The sequence below is a fragment of the Lepidochelys kempii genome, chromosome 6, assembly GCF_965140265.1.
Source record: "Lepidochelys kempii isolate rLepKem1 chromosome 6, rLepKem1.hap2, whole genome shotgun sequence".
In the NCBI taxonomy this organism is placed as follows: Eukaryota; Metazoa; Chordata; order Testudines; family Cheloniidae; genus Lepidochelys; species Lepidochelys kempii.
Genome location: NC_133261.1, coordinates 47,626,113 through 47,637,685, shown reverse-complemented (window position 1 = coordinate 47,637,685; position 11,573 = coordinate 47,626,113). Strand labels below are relative to the sequence as shown.

At 41.2% G+C, this 11,573-nt stretch overlaps 1 protein-coding gene across 5 annotated transcripts in view; it reads left to right on the top strand.

Moving 5' to 3' along the window:
* The first annotated feature begins 212 nt into the window (after positions 1 to 212).
* ANO5 (anoctamin 5) overlaps positions 213 to 11,573 on the top strand; it is a 95,480-nt gene continuing 84,119 nt past the window's right edge. For 3 of the 5 annotated variants that reach the window (XM_073347832.1, XM_073347829.1, XM_073347830.1), the window contains exon 1: positions 214 to 538. In XM_073347832.1, the coding sequence (XP_073203933.1) occupies positions 536 to 538 (3 nt within the window). In that variant the 5' untranslated portion in view covers positions 214 to 535. Of the gene's footprint in view, positions 539 to 11,573 lie in introns of all 5 variants that reach the window. The other 2 variants (XM_073347828.1, XM_073347831.1) reach the window with 2 other exon arrangements.

The following is an 11,573-nucleotide window of genomic DNA, read 5'->3' as shown; positions in this document are numbered from 1 at the left end:
GCTCGACCCAGAGATTTTGGCCCAAGAAAAAAGCCAGCCGTATTCTGCCGCTACACCGGCTTCTGGGGCGGAAACAGCAGATGCATGTGCTTAAGAGCCCGCGTGTAGGCAAGGAGGGGCATCCCGGCTGCATCACCAGCAGCATGCATCATTGCTGGCACAAGCGCCGCTGCCGCCCCCTCCCGCTCCAGCTGGAGCTGGGAGAAATGCGCAGGCCGCCTACGGCCCGGTAACCCAAGCCCAGCCCCGGGTCAGACCCTGACTCAGCCCGCGCCCCCCTCCCAGCTGACAGCGTAACCCGAAACCCGGGCGGGCGCGGAATCCCGGCGTGCTCCCGGAGCAGGAGCAGCCGGCGAGGGGAGGGGACAGGGAGGAGTGGAAGTGGGAAGGAAGGGGGGGTGCTGCCGCCGCCGCCTTGCTCCAGCACCGAGGCGGCTGGGTCTCAGTCTAGCGCAGGGCCCGGTGAGCGGAGCAGCCATGAACAGGCTGGGGAGGAAGGACAACGAGACCCTCATAGAGATGGCGCTGGCCACGGATGGTAGGTGCCTGCAGCCGCGGGGATGGGCGCTGCTGTTTGTCCTCCATGTGTCCCCGCCCGGGCTCAGGCTGGCTGCGGCCCCACCCCAGAGCCAGGCGCTCACAGGGGCTTCCCCCCGGGCAGCGCTGCTCCAAAGCCAGCCCTGATCTCTGCCTCCCCGGGCTGGCGGAGTACAGTGCCTGGCCTGGGACCTAACGGTGCCGCCGGCGGCTGGGCGTGGGAGGAGGCTGGGGCGCTGGGCGGTCAGAGCGAGCCGGGGAGCCGTGGCTGCCCTGCCGGGGGCTTGTGGCGACGCTGGGGCCTGAAGCACCGGCAGCAGCGGGGGATTCCCCCAGGCCTGGGCAGAGAGGGTCCCACGGACGGGGAATAAGGCGTTGGCGGCGGTGCTTTAGGCAGTTTAGGGGCCGCTGGAAGGCCCACCCGCCCCAGTAGGGAGCCACCTCCTTCTCCCCTATGTTGGAGCCTTCCCCACATCCTTCCCTTCTTCCGAGGTGGGAGACCGCACCTTCCCCGTCCTGGTTGGAGCACGCTCAATGCTTTAGGCACATCAAATCCCGCATCTTGGCAGGGGCTGAGACTAGATGACCCTTGCGGTGCCTTCTAACCCTGTGGTTCAGTAGACCCAGGGTATACAGCTTCCAGCTCTGGTGCAGAACTCTACCTGGGGCCGCTGCTTGCTGCTCCCCTCTCTCTGTGCTTTGCTCCGCTTTCTGTAGAGCTTGTCATGCCAACGAATGGACTCCCAGAGAGGCCCCCTGGCTTGGGCAATGATGGGCAGTGGGGCTGCAGCCTGATGCAATTTGGGGACAGGATTAGTCTGTCACAGTGGTTTTCACACTCTTTTCCTTTGCAGACCCCTAAAATATTTCAAATGGAGATGCAGACCCTTTGGGAAATCTTAGACATAGTCTGTACCCCCCCTGGGGTCCATGGACCACAGGTAGAAAACTACTGTTTTATGGTAACCACCACCTTTTGCGGACCCCTTAAGACATAATCTGCAGACCCTAATTTGAAAACCACTGGTCTGTAATGATTTGCGATCCTGAAGCTGATATTTTTAGGTGCCCGAAGTACTTGTATACACTCCCCCCTTTTTATTAAAACAAATAAACCTCCAGAGGAATATTTATATTTTAAATAAAACTTCTTTGATTTTGATTTTTTGTAATATCCTCTGTAAAGCTTGAAAAGGGAGGCTTTTGTGATATCACAGTGGTCACAAATATTTTTTTCTCTTTTGGAATGCAGTTGAAATTAACATGGATGCCATTGTCTAACAGCATAACTTTCTTATTGCTTAGAACAGCAGTCTGCTTCTACTCTCACTAAAGATAATAGAAAATATCCACTGACTTTAGTAGGTGCAGGATGAGATCCATTGTTTGTGCACCAGTATTACAGATTAATAGGAGAGGAATTCTGAAACTGGAGTTTGTTAGTTTAATGTTGCTTCAGAGTGCATGAGTATTCCCAAAACAGCAACTATCAGGACTAAAAACAAAACACCACCAAAACACCTTCTAGTGGACTTTCCTCATCAGATTCAAAGTATTGAAACTAATCACATTTTGGCCTTGAAGGCAAGCATTTGACAGTATTGCTTTTAAGGAGTTTGATAGTGAGCAATATCAAATGAAAAATTAACTACCAGGGCTATTTGCGGTGACATCTTTTTTGGGTACACAGTTCAGATATCACTAGGTTCACGGTGAGTTTGTGTGTTCTGAAGCTAATGCCCACTGAATATTTGCCCATATTCACATTTGATGGTACTGGAAGGAGTGGGGTATTTGAGCCTGCTGATCAGCAGTATGTTATCGGAACCATGTGGGGAATTCTGCCTGGCTTGTCTTTCCCCCAGTTCACCTAAGCACTGAAATTCATAAGATGTGCCTAAAACTGACCTACTAAAGTACTTCATAACATATTCCAACTAGTTGTTTTTCCTGTAGTAGTCTGAGATTAAGTTTTCCTCATGAGTAAAAGGAAAGATTAATATTTACAAAGTACACAGTAACTTTTAGGAATAATCCTATTGCATTCATTTTTACCTGTATGTCTCCTTTTATTTATATATATTAGTCAAACAGAAAATGTAAGGAGAAGCACACACTTTTCCTGCTAGTTTTAAGTTTCCATGGTCATATAAGGAATGACAACCCTACCACATAGCAAATATTACAAATGAGAAACCGTTAATACATATTTTAAAAACTTTTTTGGCAAAATTGATTTGGAGTATGGTGAATCCTTTCATTGCTTTAGTTTTTCTACGCATTTGCAAAGCAACTTGTAACCATCAGATTCCTGGACAGTTTTCTAGGGTTGCGTTTTAGTGTTTGTTAAAGTGTTAACATACAGCTAGTAAACTGCTTCTTACTTTTTTATGGTAAACATATGCATAATTATCTAGCACCAGAGTATCAGATCTGGTAATGTTTGAGGTCATGATGTCTCCAAAAGTATTTTCTTAAACCAGTGAAAAGTACAGTTCTTGCTTCAAGTATTGGCCTCGTTACATCTTCTGTTGGGTTGAGGACATTCTGGATGTACTTGTACAGTACGAAATATCAAGTTATTAATCAAAAGCCACAGCTGTTCACCAGTGAGGTAATTACATAGAGGGTCTGTACTTTCATCATGGTTATCTGAGTAAATGCCATGACATTAGAAACACTGCAATATATAAAGATGAGTTTCAAAAATAAAATCAGTTTTCCAGTAAGTTTAACCACACTCTTAGTACTTCTGAAGGAAAAGCTAAGCAAAACCACTTGCCCACTCTTTAAAACAAAACAAACAACAAAGAGCAAAACACAGACCTAGTCAAGCCTTCTTCATAAAGAAGCAAACAGGGAATAAGACCAATTTTGATTTTTTTTTTCAGATCATGTAAATTGTCCTTCCACTTCAGAACATTGAATTATTAATGTTTTCCCTAGATGTGCTGCGATACAGATCTTGACCTATATGCACCAATTAAATAATAAAAGTGTAAGGAAACAGAAGCCATCCAAGCTGTATTAGAAGTCACAGAAAGTGGGTATGGGTTGATTGACGCAACAGCTCTGCAGAATAGGCCCTATAGTAGAGACATTATATATTTTTACAATGCCTAGCATAAAGAGACCTTGACCTTGATTGGATTCTGTAGGGGCTATTCTAATGCAATTACTCATGATAATAGCTTCCCACTGAGCATGTAGAAGCTTTTCCATGCTATAGGTATTCAGATACTACAGTGATGGGTGACAGTATAAAACCCCTCAACTATATACCCTATAGGCCCTGTATGCAAAGGTCTGTGGCCCTGTGGGTCAGGAGAGGCAAAGCAAAGTGAGCAACCTGAGCATATTTTCCTCTAAGCCTGGTTCATATTTGCATAGGAGTTAATGTGCCTTTGCACCTGTTGTACAACTGCAATCCCTTCAGGCACTTGAGTAGTGGGAGAACAATGATAGTATAAGAGGAGGAAAGTTACAGGTCTACCTGGGACTGCAGCTTCCTGTCTTTGGATTTGGAAGTCCCCCTCAAAGGAGAAGGTTTGGAGTGTAACACTTCAAGGAAAGGTTTCAGAGTAACAGCCGTGTTAGTCTGTATTTGCAAAAAGAAAAGGAGTATTTGTGGCACCTTAGAGACTAACCAATTTATTTGAGCATAAGCTTTCGTGCGCTACAGCTCACTTCATCGGATGCATACTGTGGAAAGTGTAGAAGATCTCTTTATACACATAAAGCATGAAAAAATACCTCCTCCCACCCCACTCTCCTGCTGGTAATAGCTTATCTAAAGTGATCACTCTCCTTACAGTGTGTATGATAATCAAGGTGGGCCATTAGCAGCACAAATCCAGGTTTTCTCACCCCCCCACACACACACAAACCCACTCTCCTGCTGGTAATAGCTTATCTAAAGTGACCATTCTCCTTACAATGTGTATGATAAGGTATACAGATTGATAGAACCAGAAGAGTTCCCAGAAGTCACCTACTACAGGACAGGCCTAACAAAGAAAATAACAGAACGCCACTAGCCCTCACCTTCAGCCCCCAGCTAAAACCCCTCCAATGCATTATTAAGGATCTACAACCTATCCTGAAGGATGACCCAACACTCTCACAAATCTTGGGAGATAGGCCAGTCCTTGCCTACAGACAGCCCCCCAACCTGAAGCAAATACTCACCAGCAACCACGTATCACACAACAGAACCACTAACCCAGGAACCTATCCTTGCAACAAAGCCCGTTGCCAGCTGTGCCCACATATCTATTCAGGGGACATCATCACAGGGCCTAATAACATCAGCCACGCTATCAGAGGCTCGTTCACCTGCACATCCACCAATGTGATATATGCCATCATGTGCCAGCAATGCCCCTCTGCCATGTACATTGGTCAAACTGGACAGTCTCTATGTAAAAGAATAAATGGACACAAATCAGATGTCAAGAATTATAACATTCATAAACCAGTCGGAGAACACTTCAATCTCTCTGGTCACGCGATTACAGACATGAAAGTTGCTATATTACAACAAAAAAACTTCAAATCCAGATTCCAGCGAGAAACTGTTGAATTGGAATTCATTTGCAAATTGGATACAATTAACTTAGGCTTGAAAAGAGACTGGGAGTGGCTAAGTCATTATGCAAGGTAACCTATTTCCCCTTGTTTTTTCCTACCCGCCCCCCCGACGTTCTTGTTAAACCCTGGATTTGTGCTGGAAATAGCTCACCTTGATTATCATACACATTGTAAGGAGAGTGGTCACTTTAGATAAGCTATTACCAGCAGGAGAGTGGGTTTGTGTGTGTGTGTAGGGGGGGCGGGGGGGGTGAGAAAACCTGGATTTGTGCTGGAAATGGCCCAACTTGATTATCATACACATTGTAAGGTGCCACAAGTACTCCTTTTCTTATTGTAAGGAGAGTGATCACTTTAGATAAGCTATTACCAGCAGGAGAGTGGGGTGGGAGGAGGTATTTTTTCATGCTTTATGTGTATAAAGAGATCTTCTACACTTTCCACAGTATGCATCCGATGAAGTGAGCTGTAGCTCACGAAAGCTTATGCTCAAATAAATTGGTTAGTCTCTAAGGTGCCACAAGTACTACTTCAAGGAAACTGAGTTTCCTAGACTTTCTTGCCTCACTCCTGTGGTTTTACCACAAGAGGGCAGGGTAATGGTCCCCTATCTTCATGGGCGTGACATGAAATTTTTTACTGAAGAATTTTATTTTTTACTATTCTTTTAAATTTAAAGGCATGTCAGACATCACTTGGGAAATCTGAAACTAATAATAAAAGGCAGGAGACTGTGGGCATTGGCTGGGAATATTTTTTGAGTAGCAGCTGGCTCTCTTCTTTGTTTTTTACATGAAAAATTAATGATAAAGGTAGCATTGTTGTGGAGTATAGCCCAAGGCTCTGGACCATCAGAAAGCTGATATACACTTCAGTGCCATGTTGCAGAATGTATTGCTTTCCTGCAGTAGTTCTTCATATTTTGAAGAAGAATTGCATAAACCACATATACAGTTTGAACTCAGAATAATTAATACAACACAAAGAATTTGACAGTAATAACCTACATTCCAGGACACTTATTTATATTGCTTGTTATCTTATTTGTCTTTTCATATCTGAGAAAGTAAAGTAACAAAATGACAGCAGAAGCTAATATTTTCCCTGAGCGCACTTGTAATAAGTTACTGTAGTCTAATAACTCATCATTCTGGGCCATATTCTGATCTCATTTAATCCAGGGCAAACTCCACTTATTTCAGTTTAATTACTTGGATTTACACTGGAAAATTAAATTAGAATATTCTGTGTTCAGTCCTACAATAAACTTCAGTAATTTAAGTGATGTATAGAAGAACTGAACAGGATATCCTATTCTAGGAGGATTTGAACTAGAATGGGAAGATTTATTAACCTGAACAGTGTTTGAAAAATTACCCTTATGTGCTGAAAAACAAGCCTGTAAGTTTAGAAACAGTTCAGAAAATATGTTTGTAAGAGACAATATAAAAAAAACTCCTTAAAAATCAGAAAACATGTAAATTGTGGGTGGAATTTAGTTAATAGAAAAGCTGAGATGTAACTGCGTGTATCAAAAGTAGATGAACAACTTAAACAGATTTTGGCTAACCAAAAGGACAACAGAAAAATTCAGCGTAGTTCGTAGTAGGAAAGTTTACAATTTGGAACTGGACCCAGCTAACTTCATATTACTAGTTTATATAAATGCAAATACATATGGTAAGTGTTTTAGTACATTTAATGAGAAAATGAATGTTGCCCTATTTCAACACAGCATTTAAGTATTGTGGAAATCTGCTCCCACTTGGCACAGCACCTAAGCACATGCTTAACTTTAAGCGTGGGGTTAAATCAATCTATTAAGCACGTCACTAAAGCATGACTTCAGTGGGATTTAAATACATGCTTACAGTTAAGCAAATGCTTTCATGCTGTGCTGAATCATGGTCTAAATGCAGTTTGGATAATGTCAGGTAAAGTTATTAATTTTTAGCATGTATGAATTATAGACTTGCTTATGGTAAGTTACAAATGGAGCACTTTCCATATAAAAACATTGTTTCAGGACGAGGAAAGTTGCATGAGGTGAAACTTCATTCAATTTTTTGGCCACAACTGGATTGTGTATTAACTTTAAAGTTATCAGAAAAATTAAAACAATTTAAAAATAAGTTTGTATGGTATTCAGTCCTGGATTTGGAGGTTTCTGTTCACATGAAGTCTATTTTCCTGTTAATATTTTATTTTAATTGGGAAAGTGTCACTCCCTTGCCTTTTATTAAGTCTGAATGTACTAGCTCTTTAGCACTCTTAGGACTTGTCTACACTTAAAATGCTTTGGTATCATAGAGATGAGGGAGCAGGCCAGAAGTTAGTCTAGATATCCAGCCTGACAGTGCATAACAGAGTAATTGGACCAAATTCTTTTCTGTTGGACATTGGTATAGTTCCACTAAAGTCAATAGAGTTGTGCTAATTTAATCCAATTTGGCCCCATTATTTTAATACATTTTAGCACCCAATCCAATGCTCATTGAAGTAATGGAAAGACTCCCACTCACTTCAGTAGCTATTGGATCACACTCTCAGTTAATTCTGGTTAATTCTTTGATTTCCATGGAGACATATTTTAATTTCCCATCAATATCCAACAGTCTGGAGTCAGTATCAGAAACTTATCCTGTCTGCTCTCCCCCCCACCCCATACTGTTCACAGATTTGGGAAGCTCAAGCAGTCAAAACCAAGAGTCAGGTCTGACAATCATAAGATTGGTTTAAAACTCATGAGATTTTAACAAAAAATAATGCCTTTTGGGTTCTTTTAATTTGTCTGTGGCTTAGAGCCTTTAGGGCACATACAAGCCATATTTTCTAGCTTTTCTATTCAACCATGAGGTTAGAAATTTACATATTTTTTAAACAATGAAAGTTGAGATTCTCACATAATCCCAGGATTCCAGCAGTTGGGGAGTGAAGAGAAACTCTACATCCCACAGGACTTCTGATAATGAGAACGGTCAACACTGAGTTCCACTCAAATTAGATGTGTTCATTTGGAAGGCAGCTATTTCATTAGATTTTATTTTAGGGTTGCATCCACTTTGCTTGAGTTCAGATTGGATTCTTTAGAGCCCATCCGATCTAAATGAAAACCTATTAATTTAATTGCCAGCATTTTCCAACAGTGAAATGGTTCCCTTACAAAAACAAAGGGAATTAGTAAACTGAAAATTGCCCTTTTACCAGTCTGTGGAGTATAGTTATTGCTGCACATCTTACACATTTAGATTAGTCAATTCAGTGATTAAAGCCCAATCCTGCAATGGGCTATACATGTGTCAGTTCAGGGACCATCCTTGTGGAACATACTGCAGGAGTGGGGCCTAAACCATATGCTCTCTTCTTTTATGTGGTGTAGTGAGGAACAGCTTGTGCTAACTCAGGGGTAAAATTGATTGCACACTAAGCTTAGACACCCATATTTGAAAAGTTTGGCCTTAATTACCAAGACCCCAGTTCAGCAAAGCAGTTAAGCACCTGCTTAAAATTTAGGCCTAGGTTTTAGTTCATCCCTCTTCATCAGAGCTCTTAAAAGTACGCTTAATGTTAACTTTAAGCAGGTGTGCTTTGTTAGCCTTATGTTATGTACATGTGATGTGTTAGGTTACATGTTTGTACATACATTTTCACTTGACTTCCATGAACATCCATCTGAGCAAAATTTTGTTTGGGTGAATGTTGTCTGAAAGCAAATTATGGACCCCTAGACAACATTTGTTTAATCAAGAAAAAAATTGTAATGAAAAGGAATTTGTCTTGAAGGGATGCAGAAGTATACTTTGCAAACATTAAGTCATCCAATGAGGGAACAGAAACAACACTATGTGAGTTAGGTTGAATAGTGATTTCTGAATATTGAATAATTGTATATTTGCTATGAAGAATCAGCAAAACAACATTAATTGCACAATTTCTAATAATGAAGAAATCTGTATAAAATATGATCTGCTTGTGCACAGTTCATTCATTGAAAGCAGGGAGTTCAGAAGTGCAGCAGTTAAAATTAATGAGACCAAGCAGCAGCAGAAACACATTGGAGCTGTCTGTTTTGGTGTGCAAGTGATTCAAATCTGGATGGTTATCTTTGCAACCATAAAGGCTAGAAACGTTTTAAAAAAAAATAAATGAAAGCTCAGATGCTGCAGAGGTCAATAGCATTAGTCCCCTTGCTAGTCCAGGAAAGCTTCTTACTTGCCCTGAGATGTGGATTTTTCAAACCCTCTAGTAATTAGTTATGGACCAGTGAGCAGAGGAGAAAAAAATAAAAAAATAAAATTCACATTTGACTTTTCCATCAGCCACCAGCCTTTCCTGTGAGATTTCTACCATTTAAATAACACTTTAAGGTTATGAGTGACTGATACAGATATCTAAGTAAAGCTGAAGGGTGGAATGCTGTCAGCTGGTACAAAATAAAGTCGTATTGATGGTGTTGTATTGTTGACACTCCTGTTGGGGGGAATCACAATACACATCAAGCTGGAGAAAATATATTAGAGAGCATTTTCAGAAGGAGAGTGTTTTCGCATGTGTGTGGTGGGACATGAGGGTATGGGCGTGTGTGATGAGAATTTTCAGAGGTTTGAAAGGTTTGCTGTTACGTACTTTGAAGACTCCCCAGCCAATCTGGGTCTAAACTTTCACATTAAACCCTTAGAGGTCTGTAATACAACACTGAAGTAAAGCAGTTAGTTCAGTAGCTAATGAACACTCAAGTGGCAGCTTCCTCCAGAGAAAAGGGTGGGGAATCTTTTCTGCAGCTTACTGTGACCAAATATAGACTGAGCTATGCAGCTGACTCATATACATACAGTACATCCGATGTGCCCGTTGCTCCACAGTGCTGAAAAGCGACTCGTGTGTTGTTTAAAAAACCGAAGCCATTGTAAACATTTAGGGCTGGAGTTTTACCTGCCGTAAATTGGTATAGTTGCTTGGAAGTAAGTCTGTGTAGCTCCATTGACTTCCATAGAACTAGACCAAATTACACCGTTTGAAAATCTGTTTTGAGATTTGTAGTGCAAGATGATATCATATACAGTTGTCTTTTGCAGTCTAGCTAAAGACGTAGAGAACTATAATAGAAATAAAGTAGTTAAATCAAAATGCACTTTGAGTTTAGAAGCCAAAATTGTTAAGCAATTTGTTTACCAATACATGTAAATCATAGTATGCCACATCCATATTGTATCACTTATGATTCTATTCTATAAATCCTGTTAATCTAAAGAAAAATGTATCGTGTCCCCAGCACTTTTCAATTTTTATCTGGCTTAGCAAACAACAGCATGCTCTGGGGCAGAATACCAGTACAGTACACATCTGCATTAGCAACATAATCTTCATAGTAAAGTACTTCATTATGTAATGTGAGCCATCAGTTCTGGCATTTGTGGCTATCACATCCACACAGTTTCCACATACAGTTCACTGGTTAATTCACAGTCTTCCCCAAATGCAGTGCTGTTGATTGGCCCAGCACAAAGCCATTCCACCACTTATGGCCCCTTGACTCCTCAGTTTAGAAGTGACACATTGGCCAGGGCTTTTTGAATAGCAGTGAATTTCACCCACAAAGAGTTGCAGAGGAGTGTTGAATTCCCTTCTGTGGCTTCTGCTATTTAGCTCCCCTCACACAGCAGAATCATGGCATTTTCATTTCAATTTGAGCCATCCACAGCTGCAGAGGTGCCAAGAAAATATCATGTAGCTAAAGGGGGAAAAAATCCTTTCTGACTTACTAGGGTGCAGTTGCCTCTACATTCCTCTGAGCAAATCTTTTCATACTACTAAAAATTTTAAATACTTTAGAAGTAAAGTCTGAAAAGCACTGTAAATGCAGACTAGTTGGCTTTAGTCAACACTCCTTAACTACAGGATGTTGGACTGGAGCATGAGAGGTTTGTTGCTGTTGCCCCGGAGAAAAGATTAAGCACTGAGATAAGCTTTTCTAAATGAGCGTATTTCATCCATCAGACATTCTTGGCTGTTCTTACTATATAAAGTTTGCACTTCTTGCTGCAATATTGAACAGCTGCTACACAAAATGGAAGGCCAGTGTCACGTGTCTAGATGAGGCAGCTTGCAATGTACTCTTATTCAGTTGATTGGATATTATCCTAAGGAATGATAACTACCAAAAATGCTTTTAAAAATTATACTAAAATGTCAAATATTTAGTTAACAACCCAAGATACTTTAATAAAAAATATTCACAAAAGTAATGAGCCTTCTAAGGAGTTGCAAGTGGTTCTGATCATTGTTAAATAAAGGTATGTAACAGTAACATTATCTCTGACACACAACAGCTTTCTCTACAGATTTATGTTGTTTGAGATAAATAGCAATTCAATGAACATTGGTACTAACTGTTTTATTATCAAGAGACTGAATTAAAGGAGTGATGTGATTGCCGCGTAGGCTTC